Raw genomic sequence first — 12,107 nt, 5'->3', positions numbered from 1 at the left:
TGCTTCTTCATCTTAAATTGGGCCTCGGTAAAGCCAAGAAACCATCTGGAATAAATTCATCATGTTGATGTAAAAACTTCCAAGTTAAATTTCTAATGGCAAAGAGCTGAAAAAAAGAAGAGCAATTGTGTAGTCTGGTGAAAAACAACCGTACCAACTGCTTGATTATAGCTTCTGTAAGCACTTTTGTGATGAGTTTATGTACTTTGTCTCTACTTTTAAGTTAATCGAAATATAGCACTGTTTTAATCTTGTAAATGACGATATAATTTAGACCAATGATAGAGCAGTGTGTGTCTACTTATTTGTGCAGTGTAATGGGTTTCTCAGCCAAATCAACCCCTTGATCTTCCAAATTCCAAAAACCAAGATGCTGATGCCTGTAAAACCACAGAGCAAAGGTGGACATCCCACTGTCTATGTCAGCTGCTATATATACTTGCTTGGTTGGACCAAAGTTATGAGCTTACCAGCAAACCCGCAGACTAATATTTCAAGCTTATATTATGGCTAAGAATAGCAGATATGTAAATACATAGTTATTAATCTGCACACAAACACGTCCTTAGTCAAAGATGTAAACAGACACTGATAAACAAGTGCAAAACCCACTCTGCGTATTCCCTCTGACCTCTGGAAAGTTTTCGGTGTTTTCCTCAGTTCTCTTTCCTCAGCAGAGCTTGGTGCCAGTCCTGAGCTCTCTGGCCAAGCACGCTCGGCGACAAAAATATCACTCGGACCCCACCGTGCACAGATGGCCTCTCAGCTTGGCTTGTCACGACTCACGGTCTATTACAGGAGGTTTTGTGATGGACGGTCAGCCTCTGAAGGAGAACTTCTTCCACAGGGTAAATGGTCGGAGACCGAGAGGATGCCCTGACTGTTGCCTGGCCCTTTGCCGGGGGAAACCGTAGGGTCTGGAATGAGACTGCTGCTCCAGCAGGAAGTCATGCGTGTGTGAGCCAGGAAACAGTCGGCGGGCTGTAGCAAGGATTAAAGCGGTGGATGGTGGTGGAAATATTTAGAAAAGCTGCTTTAGCTGCTTCGGTGCACTCTGAGGGAGTCTCTGTTGAATAACACAAGGACTAATACTCAAAATATTATTAATATTCTCTCATTAACTGGAGCTCAGAACATTATCATTATCATTGGATAATCATTATCCATTATTGGCAAGGACGTAGAGAGGGTGTCCGAGTGTGTGTGCAGCCTGTCAGGATGAGTCGCTGAGGTGTGCGAGGTGTATTCTTTAACATCTTGGTACACATAATGGTCTTGTCTAATCAATAGGCGGTCACTGTCATGGCTGAAGGGCATGTCGGCAAAGACGCTGATGAGATATGGGACGCGTGAGACAAAGGGGATGGGGAGCGTCATGACTTGTTTACTGCAGCTGTTTGCTGTCAGCACCGCATTTAGTGGCTTTCACTGCTATGTCTCTCGTGCCTGGTCCTGCCAGACAGACAGACAGACAAGGTGATGAGCAGACAGCAAAGCCCCTAGTGGTAAAATGAACAAGACACGCGGAGAATGCTGTCGAGATTGGACAAGAGTTAACGAGGAGACAAGCAAGGGGACATTCAAGTCATCAATACGGGCCACTGACAGGTCCTGTCACTGCACTGACACGTAGAGAGCTAATTATCAATGCTAATCAGGAGGGTAGTCAACAACAGCAATACAGAAAGGGACATTTTTGTCCCCAGTAGCAAATCAGTAGGCTGAAAGACCTCACGTCCTGTTACCCAAAGGGACAAACAGGAGCTGATTTAAATCCCTGACAGGAGGACCTGACACTGCCAAGGAGACAAGCGCCGAAGCCCGAGTAATGAAATGAGTGTGAAAAAAGGCTCCTGTTTTCACTAATATCAAAATCTTTTGAATCATACAGCGCTGAAATGAGATAATGGATGCTATTTCTATGAGCCAGTTATTATTATTTTTTCAGTTTTATTGTTAGTTAAGAAAGACTGCTTCTGTTTTCAAAGTTCATAAAAGAAAAGTACTATAAAAACAAAATGTGACTAAAAATATCCACACATATCTCATCTGGTACCTGTGGTTTATAGCTCAAAGTGTGTCTTTATGTTCTTTCTTATTGCTGTCATTAATCCTTTATGTATTTGTTTTTATAGTGGTACAATCTTATGACAGAACTGATAATAAATAAAAATGAAAACAATAAAAACAACTAGATACAGTGATGCTCAGACTGGTGCTCACAAAAGCTACATAAAAAAAGGGGCCCGACTGAACAGAAGAGATAAAATATACTGGACTTGGCAATTTATTTATTGAGGAAAATATGATTTATCTGTTGGGTGGAAATGTATGTGGATTAGTGGTTAGTTTCAATTTGAAATTACAATCAATTATTTTCACTTAAAGGTTTGACAATCAGCTGTGATATTTACAGCACAGGTTTATGGAATTGAAACACTGTGCAAACAAATGAGACTTTGAAAAGAAGTAGTTGAGTAAGCACTGAACCATATCTATATAGCTTCTATATAACCACAAATCCACAGCTGGATAGGTTTTGTACAAATGGAGCAAATTCAAGACATTCTGATCAGTCTATAAAAAACACCTGAAGAACACGGTCTGGAGCAGTCTGTGAGGCCACTATGGGTGATCTGTAAGTGTTTAAAGGGGCCTTTCATACTGGTCCATGTTCATGTGAATAGGTCCACCTTCAGCAGAGCGCTACACAACAATCGTGTGCATGAGAGGGCTGAAAGCTGAATGCCACAATTCTGTGAAAAAGGACATTTGCACCTTGCTACAGATAACATGAATAGTTCAGAGACTGCTTAAACAATATGTGGATGGGTGGAAACCAAAATACAACTTTGTGGCTTAAATGAGAAGCATTTTGCTACGAGAAAGGAAAACACAGCATTCCAGTGTAGGAATCGTATGAAAGACGGTGGTGGTAGCATCTATGTTTGGGCCTGTGAATTCTAACAGTGAATTGTCAAGACAGAAAAGGTCAGAATGGTTCAAGAGTAATTAAAGCTTAAAAGCTTTTGGACTGGTCATGTTAACCTTCTGACCCAAACTCAGCACTTCATGTTTTCAGTAGTGGAAAAGACTAAGATTTCTTCTAGTCAGTGTGGAGGAAAGTTCAGCTGCAACTTTCGGAGCACAAGCTAACCGTTCTCATTCCTAATGCGTAACATACCGACGATTTGTCACATCCTGAGGCATCTCATAGTAACCCAAAAGGTAACCTTCCACGTCCCTATGATACCGCCGGATTGTGGATGGAATTCAATAGCATGACGCTCCCGGTATTAGATAGTGTTTTCCAAAGTGATTCATGATGAGAAAGTAAACGGTTCCAAACGGTTCTCATGTTTCCGACGGGTGGGGTGGCTGAAACATAACATACCGACGATTTGTCACATAGTGTCGGTATGTTGGGCTACTAAATAAAGTAAAAGGTCATGTTTAATTATTTTCCAAAACAAATATATGGCCAAGTCTAGTATTCTTTGTCTCCTTTCTTTAGCATTCTCCTTATTTACTTTCAGGACTTAAATCAAAGGCTTAAGAAATTTTCAAACACATATTAACAGTGGATTCTGTGGCTTCTCAGTTCATTTCGACTGATTTCTGTTGCTCTTACATTTGAAATTTAATGTCAGTGCCTTTATCTCAAGCACTTTAGCTGCACCTAAGCTGACTTGTCCAGCTCCACTGTATTTTGAAGCCCTCGATTCCTCTCAGTATTTGAACCTGAACTGAAACTGAATTTCTTTTAGTACTTCAAAAGTTTTCAACTACACATTTGCAGCACCACATTTCAGCAGAAATGTTGCCTTTTCTAGTGCAAATAATATTTGCAAACTTTCTTAGGCTTTCCAGCCTTATCAACATATGTAAAAGAAAAAAGAAAAAAACCTACCACAACACCACCGGTGATGTACATATGTGTTTGTGCATCTTTGTGAGTACTCATATGAGGACACCTGTTCATCTGAGCATGGCAACCACATTTGTGCAATCAACTGTGTGTGTAGATGCGGGTGTCTATGTGCGCTGGCTTGCATATGTGAGCACCTATCCATTTGCGCGTGTCTGTGTGATGTGATGTGGATGATGTGTGGTAGTGAAGCATATTTGCCTCCAAGCTATATCATTTGCATACTTGTCACAGCCTGTCCATTGGGTGTCAGGTTCACTGATGCATACTGTGTTCCATTGGCAGCTCTGGTATTCATGGAGTCCCACTGTTATGGTGAGGTGCCTGTCGAGTGCTGTTGCTTTGGCAGACAGACATCACATACGCATGAAGATAAAGAGGAGCACCTGTTTGTCTATGTGCGTATGCATGTGTGTTTGAGAGCGTGCACATATGTACCTTTATTGCCAGTCAAAGTCAGCTGTCTTGGCTGTCAATCCATGCTGTATCAGTGCATCTAACCTACTGCTGTGAATAAATACCCAAACAGTGTTGCTTGATTAAATCAGGAGTGACCACCTTTGATGAGACGAATGCCATTTTCTTTGCATATCTCTCTCCACTGAAGGAAAAAAACTTGCAGAAAGAGAACATAAAAGAAAAGTGCATTGCTCCTTTAAAAAACAACAACAATAAAAAAAAAAAACCCTGACTGTATTATGACAGAAGAAGCAATGACACTCCCTTCAAAACAGGAAAAACAACTGCAAAGTCTTCCAGGGAAGCAAATTCTTAATGGCTTTAGAAATTTTAAACTTATTCTTCAAAGTCAAAGAGATCACTGTTGCTCAGATAAAACAGAAAAAGAACACAAGCGCACACACAAGGTAAGTAGGCTCCCAAAGCTTACACAAAAAGAAAGACACACTAGCTATGTTACACACGCACACAAACCCACAACAGAAAGCGTCAAGCAGAGTTTTGAACACGATCCCAGTTTATCTCAACCTTCATCCCCTTTCCCTTCCAGATGAACTTCCACGGTGTGAACTGGAAGGTCCCTCAAAAAAACTGCAAAAAATGAAGTTTTACTTTTTAAAAAAAAGAAAGTGCAGACAATAAACAAGGCTAAAATATTTTTACTGTGAGTTTGCTGTGTGGTATTTACTTCGATGGAACTGGCTGCAAGAAGAGCATGCAAGCATAAAGAAAATATAGGAGGTACGAGCATGCACACGTGGAAACTGGCTCACAGGTGTTAAATGATTAGAGGACAAAGAGAAGACAGACACACAATAGAGGTTGTCCCTGCTGTTTCAGAGAAGAGGATTCTCAGCTTGACTAGATGATATAATGAGCTGTTATGTTCTGGGTGATGAGATGAGAGGAAAGGACAGAATAGAGGAGACACACGAAAGGAGAGGAGGAATCAAAAAACAAACTCAGACAGACACACACACACATTGAATTACGCTGTTTTCTGAGCACCTTCAAACTGTGACCAAAGTCTCGGCTGTGAGAAAGGTTAAGATTTCAATTTTGGTGGCTACAAGTCACAGCAGTGGAGGAGAGTCAGGAAAAATGAAAGGGCGAGGGCAGCACTTTTGGAAGGTGGTAGGAGTTAGGGGCCTAGGTTATTATTTATTTGTCATGTATTAGTTTAGGGGATTGTGCATGTGTGTGTGTGTGTGTGTGTATGTTTGTGTCAGGTGAGAAACAAGAAAGGGGAGGAGTGGTGGGTGGGGGGGCAGATGCTAAAGGTCTCTGTTGATGATTTGCACGCTCCATCGAGCTGACTGCTGGGGCATAAAAACTTACATGCTCGGTTTCTTCAACCCGCCTGACCTCAATCTCCACTCTACACCAGGTCCCTGTGCTGCGTACCCACCCTGTGGAGCTCCTCCTCTTTGGAACCCTCCCTTTTCACAACCTACATCACACACACACACACATTTGGAAAACAAAGAAAGAAATCCTCCCAACAGACGTGGGTTCTCTCATAATTTGACCTTCAGAATAAAGGCACACAGACACACACAAACAGAACAGGCTCTGAACCCAGCGCCGCCACCACCTCAAACGAAAACACAGAGTGGAATTTGTTATGTGCATTTTGTTTAGCATAACAGCCAGACACTTGTCTCTTCCGTGTATTACCATATGTTTTTTCTGCGGCTGCCCTGTGTGCATACACATGCTGGTTCTTCCATGTGTGCAATGCAACGAGCTGAGATGTTTCTATCAAAAGCATTAAAGTCATAAACCTTTGTGGAAAACACACATGCAACATCACAATATGCATTTTTTAGCCTCTATAAGCAGGAAGAGAAGACTTGTTTTTATTCAGCCTCTCGTCTGTCACTTAAAAACAAAAAAACAACATTACCATAAAGACTAGTAGTGATGCATATGTATAACTGATCTTCCTATATCTAACTTTCCATGTGTTAATGAATCGTAACTTGCCTCTTCTTTTGGCGAGGCAGATTTTGCTAGTTATTGGCACTAGAGGGCACTGGGGCTGCATCTATATCCACCCACCCCTTCGCCTGTGGAGTATGTGTAGGGGAGCACATACTTTTCATATGTAGGGTCCTTATCTCACTCTCTAAATCTCTCTTTCTCCCTCTTCTCACTCACTCTATCGGTAAGATCAGACCGCCATCGGCCAGGTTTCAGGAGCTCTTCAGCCCTGAGAAGGTCAGCCGAAGGAAAACTTCCTCCCGTCCGCCTCCATTAAGACACCTGTGACCTTCAGTCTCCGTGATAAATGTATGGCTGTGCTCATGATTGTAGCCGACAGAGATCCCGTTTGTTTCGCTGTTTTACAGCAACCGCCGCTTCGTCTGCGCACACACAAGTGCAGTGCTACATATGCCAACGCGAGCCCCTTTCTCCTCTCTCTTTTGTAAATGAAATCAATAGACACAGCTATCACATCCCTATTCTGTCACTGCACATCTGTCGCAACAAGAGGCAACAAAAGATCAACATGCTTTTCTAGTGAGTACACATGACCTGACACACACACACACACACACACACACATGCGGTAACACTCACAACACAAACATTAAAATAATGACTCCAGTGATTACAAGATCAGTTGGCTTGATTTCAGTGGGAGATTGTTGCTGCGGAAACAGTGTTTGTTTGGTGTGTTTTGGATGAGGAGAGGGGAGAAATAAAGAGAGAACATTATTGCTGTTCTCTTCACTTTAAAGAGAAAACAGATTTTTTTTCTTTAGCTTCCACACGGAGAGATCACACACGGTGAAGGATACATGTCTCCTCAGTGTAGGGAACAGGAGCGGTGCTGCCAGCTGTCATGTAGCTGTAGAAGGACACCTCGAGAGTGTAGCAGTAGGACGTGTCGTCGAGAAGACCGCCAAGGAAACGCCTACCGGTACCGGCCTTCACCACGTCACGGTTAAAGGAAGTGTTGGACTAGAGAAACAGATGGAAAAAAACTGAGATTCATTAAAGGTTTAGATTCAAGTCTTTATGTCGGCAGAGATGCTGGAGTCTGGAGATTGTTATAGCATTTGTTGCATTAAGTCTGTAATGCAACAAATAGTATAAAAACTACAGAATTCTACTACAAAATGTTTCCCAAAGTCCTAGAAAACCTCATCTGGAAAGAAGAGGTGTATGACATGAGACCAAGTAGTCACACTATTTTCAAAAGCCTGAAGGGACAGTCACCTTCTTCCAGTCCAATGTGCTGGTTTTTGGTTTGCTGTCACCAGTTTCTGAAAAGCGTAGTACATCTCTGTAGTTTCTAATGGATCCTTAGAGGTTCTGTTTTAACCAGACACGGCTACAGCTTAGAAATTATCAAAAAAAAATCACAACACACAGCACAATGACTGGCTAGAGAAACCATGCAGAGGATTCAAGTTCCCTGCATTGCCTGGTGTGACTGTTTGAGGAAGTGTTTGAAGCACGCAACCAGTGTTGGGCTAAAAACAATCCTAGTTATGCAGCTCTCTGGGCAGCACAATTTCTTCCTCTCTTGGAGCGAGGACAGACTGGATGTTAGTGATTTACTATCTCAACATTATCTCAAAGTGGTATGAGATGAGAAGATGAGATGAGGCTAGCTGGTTAGCGTAATTCAGTAGATAGCTCTGCAGCACAAAACATATCTGCTATCTCTGGCACAACTTCATCACAGTTAATTCCTTACATTCAGTTGAAGAATCGCACACCCCAAACCTTTAATGAGTCAGAAAATAAACACTGATGTTTTACCAAGTCTGCTTTATGAAGAAATAAGCAAGTGCTTGCAAGTTAACTATTTCTACATCTTAAATTTCACCTCAGTTCCTAAATGTCCACAAAACATGAATGCAACTTCTCTTGCAGACACGCAGAGGCAGAGTTTGTTTAACTAAAATCAAGCCGTTTATTAAAGTGGTGGTGAAAATACAAAATGGGGTACAAGAGCAAACCTTAACTGAGAAGTAAATCTAGTGTCCAGGAGCACTAGAGCTGGAAGACAGGAGAAGAAAGTGAAGTGACGCTCTGACAAAGACAAAGGGGAAGACGGGAACTATATTTACACAGAAAAGGGATAATGAGCAGGGGTGCACATAAGTGGTCCGCAGGTGCGCATTCGCTGTCAAAATAAAAGACGCGCACCAGATAAGAAGTTGCAACGTGCATTTGCGTACATATAAAAGACACTGTTTTTGTCAAGTGAGAAACCACTTTTCTGACAATACGCGCTTCTTTTGCGGTTCAAACACCTTCTGACATTTCTCTGGAGGTGGAGGAACACCAAAGTAATTGCTTAAAGGAGCTTGTTTCTTCGACATCTTTAAGAGTTCTAAACAAATGTCTGTCCTCCTCCAGAAAATCTTATGTATGCAAACGCACGTTGCAACTTCTTATCTTGTGCGCGTCTTTTATTTTGACAGCGAATGCGCACCTGCGGACCACTTATGTGCACCCCTGGTTATGGGAGTGGAAGAGCTGGGGAGAACGAGACACAGGTGAACTAAATCACGGGAGACAAGACGCAGGAAGCAAAACTAAAAGCAAAGCACAAAGAACACAAACACCCAAAGTAAAACAGGAAGTAAAGACACAGACACATGAATGAACTTAATGCAAGGGATTTGACACAAGATGAGGGGAACACAGAGGGAGGAAAAAAACTAAGGCAACTAGGAACCAAGAACAAGACTAAATTCAATAACAGGAACAAATACAAGAAGTAACACAAACACTAAGCACACCTGGAATCTCGTAATACTGACATAAACTAAACTGGAAAGTCCAAAAACCCGAAAATAGACCCAGGACCATGACACCTTCATGTCGAAAATCATCTCTGGGGGTGAAATGAATGCTGAAGAGTCCAAAACCAAGGCAGGGCATCAGGTCAGGAGCAGAGGAGTGTGCTTTTTTTCCAACAGTCACAAGGTTGTGCACATTAAATCTCCTACAGAGTGTCAATAATACTAATAGGAGTCTGAGGGAGAACATTCAGCACAAACAGCCTGAACTGTGGCACATTGTGCTATGGTGTTTTAAACACAACTTTTCCGGCCACATAAAAAGTATTACTAGTTAACACCCTGTGCACCAGGTTAGCCTTCCATTAATGAAAATCAAATAAAAATCATGTGAAATGGTTAAATGGCTTTGACAAACCCATGACAGACCTGACCACATATTCGCACTTTCAAACACTTTATTTCCCGGTTGATATCTCTACAACTCACAGCTGCTGCTTTTCAGCTGTCAGCCCCATACAAACACCACCAACAACAACAGGAGCTAGTTCATTCTTCTTGAAATCCAGGTGAGGCGTAATTGCTAACGCCGCTTCAGTCGGTGTCAGCCTCATCGCAGCGGTGCCACAGACCACGGCCCCTACTCCCCCCTCCGCGAGTAGGAGAGGGAATCAGCCACGACTGACGGCATCCCCAGCCCATGGTCTAGTGGCAGGGATGTGTTAGATCCGGGGGCCGACCGCGTGTCCAGCAGAGGCGACGGAGCTGGTCTGCAGGCTGACCACGTGGCAAGCGGTGGCGGTGCAGCAGTCGCGGATGTGAGCCAAGGCTCACAGGCGGCTTGGCAGGCAGCCGGCGTGCACCGCACGCTGGCCTCTGGTGGAAGCGGGCAGATCCAGCTGGTGCGCAGACCCCCGACTCGGCCAGGGCAGGTCCCTCCCGCGCTCTGACCCCTGGCTCCAGCTGTGCAGAATCCCTGGCACGCTGAGCACGTCCCTCCGGCGCCCCGACCCCCAGCTCCGGCAGAGCAGGTGGCTGAGCGGGACAGGGGCGTAATTTCCAGGGGGGTTAGGGTGGTTATGACCCCCCCAATAATCAGACCCAACCAATATAACCCCCCGTAATAGAATTATGAATTATCTTGCATAAATAGGCTGTTGATTTTCTTTACTCATTTCAGGCATTACCAGCAAAATAGTTGCATGTTTAATCATCTGGGAATTTACCCAGATTTATTTATTTATTTAGACAGGAGCAGGATGTGGAAACAGAGGTTGTTCGGCTGCCCTCCTCCGGGGAACAGGAACGGGTGAAGGCACCTGCCGGGCACCAGCTGCTCCCACCTGCAGAGTGGGTACGGGTGCGGAGGTAGGCTGTGTCCTGGCTGGCCTCACCCTGGGGGTTGGCACCGGTGCGCCGGAGCAAACCGGACATCAGCCACTCTCATGCAGTCGAGGGACGTCACTGGGAGCACCGACGACGGTGTCGACCAGGACCCGAGCCGAGCTGACAGATTTTGTATTAGCTGCATCCGGCACTCGGACCGAAACACTGCCGCCTGCTCCCTCTGCGTGCCACCATTTGGGCCAGCGCCTCCATTCGCTGGCCAGGTCGCAGTTCCGCAAATGTGAGATGATAGGTGGATCACTATCAGGCTGGCATTCTGTTATTCATTCAGCTAAGCAGGAGAGAACAACTTTTAAAGAAACCAAAGAATCCAAAGAATTGTGTCTACTGGACAATGATATTCCTACTTTCAGCTGCTCCCTTGCTACAAGGGGTCGCCACAGTGGGTAGATGTCTGATTTGGCAGAGTTTTATACTGGATACCATTCCAGCTAGTGGAGGCCCCACTAATATCACTACTTTTATTATTAGTGATTTCTTTACTTAGTCAATGCGGTATGTCCACGTAGAACAGAAGTTGGGTTAGACCATTTCTTACATAGATATCTTGGTTGAGTCATATCAACTCTAAAGTAACCAATGAAAGAAATAAAAAAAAAAAGCTGCTATGATTAGTCTCTTCAGTGTTTGTGCCTCGGAAGTTCTTTAAAGTAGTTTTGTACAATGTCATTTCAAAGATTGGCTGTAAATGGCTAAAGCAGGGGGAAAAAATTACATTTATTTTTAGGTCTGAGCTTGTCAGCTATACTACACGGCTATGATGCCGTCTTGGGAGGAGTGCATAGAAAAAAAAGTTTCCATTCACTGTCACTCCACTCTGGTGCACTGAGAGTTGCCTTGCTGAAATGCAGACTTGGCTGCCACCAGTGGGACTTTGCCATGATTGTGTTGTGCTGCTGCTGCTGCTGCACTGGGTTTTAGGTAGTGCTGAATGGGCACAGGGACAAAAGCACAGTGAGGGAGATGACCCCTGGGCCAGCTGTCACACAAGCAATACAGAGAAAAGAGAGAAGTTCTCCAGAAATAGCGTTTTACTTGTCCTTCGTAATGCGGCATAGAGTATAGACGCTGACAATAAGTGACATTTCCATATGTGTGTGGCTGAACATCTGCCTGTCTGGCTTCCCTATGTGTCAATGGGTAATAAAGGTTATTCTTTATGATGTGTGTAAGTGGATCTGCTATGAAATGTCACTGTCACCGAGAGAACGAAGGTCAGTGGAAGGGACCCGGGGCTGAGAGGAATCAGCTTGGCGGATAATGTACGTGTATGAAAAGGTGTTATTAGGTTCTGCACGTGTAGCAGGGTGGAGGAGCATCACAGCCACTGAGTGAATATTTCCACCCACGTGCCCTTCTGTTCTTTTTTGCTGTTGTCCTTTGTTTCTCCTCCTCACCCCCTTCGGTTTGCACAATCCTTCCTGTCCAAAATAAACTCAGTTTTAGCCACCTAGGAGGGCGCTTTAGCAGAACACCTGCGTCACTCACACAGAGTCTCCTGGCCTACTTACAGTCCTGTGCTTCGTCATGACCTTCTGCTTGTGTTCTGT

At 43.9% G+C, this 12,107-nt stretch overlaps 1 protein-coding gene across 1 annotated transcript in view; it reads right to left on the bottom strand.

The window, feature by feature from the left end:
• LOC116309222 (cytosolic carboxypeptidase 6-like) overlaps positions 1 to 12,107 on the bottom strand; it is a 56,264-nt gene that overhangs the window by 4,505 nt on the left and 39,652 nt on the right. Inside the window, exon 6 of the mRNA XM_039607503.1 lies at positions 7,192 to 7,354. Within this exon, the coding sequence (XP_039463437.1) occupies positions 7,192 to 7,354 (163 nt within the window). The remainder of the gene's footprint in view (positions 1 to 7,191; positions 7,355 to 12,107) is intronic.

Source organism: Oreochromis aureus, linkage group 23 (assembly GCF_013358895.1).
Source record: "Oreochromis aureus strain Israel breed Guangdong linkage group 23, ZZ_aureus, whole genome shotgun sequence".
Lineage (NCBI taxonomy): Eukaryota > Metazoa > Chordata > Actinopteri > Cichliformes > Cichlidae > Oreochromis > Oreochromis aureus.
This window is presented reverse-complemented; position numbering and strand designations above follow the sequence as displayed.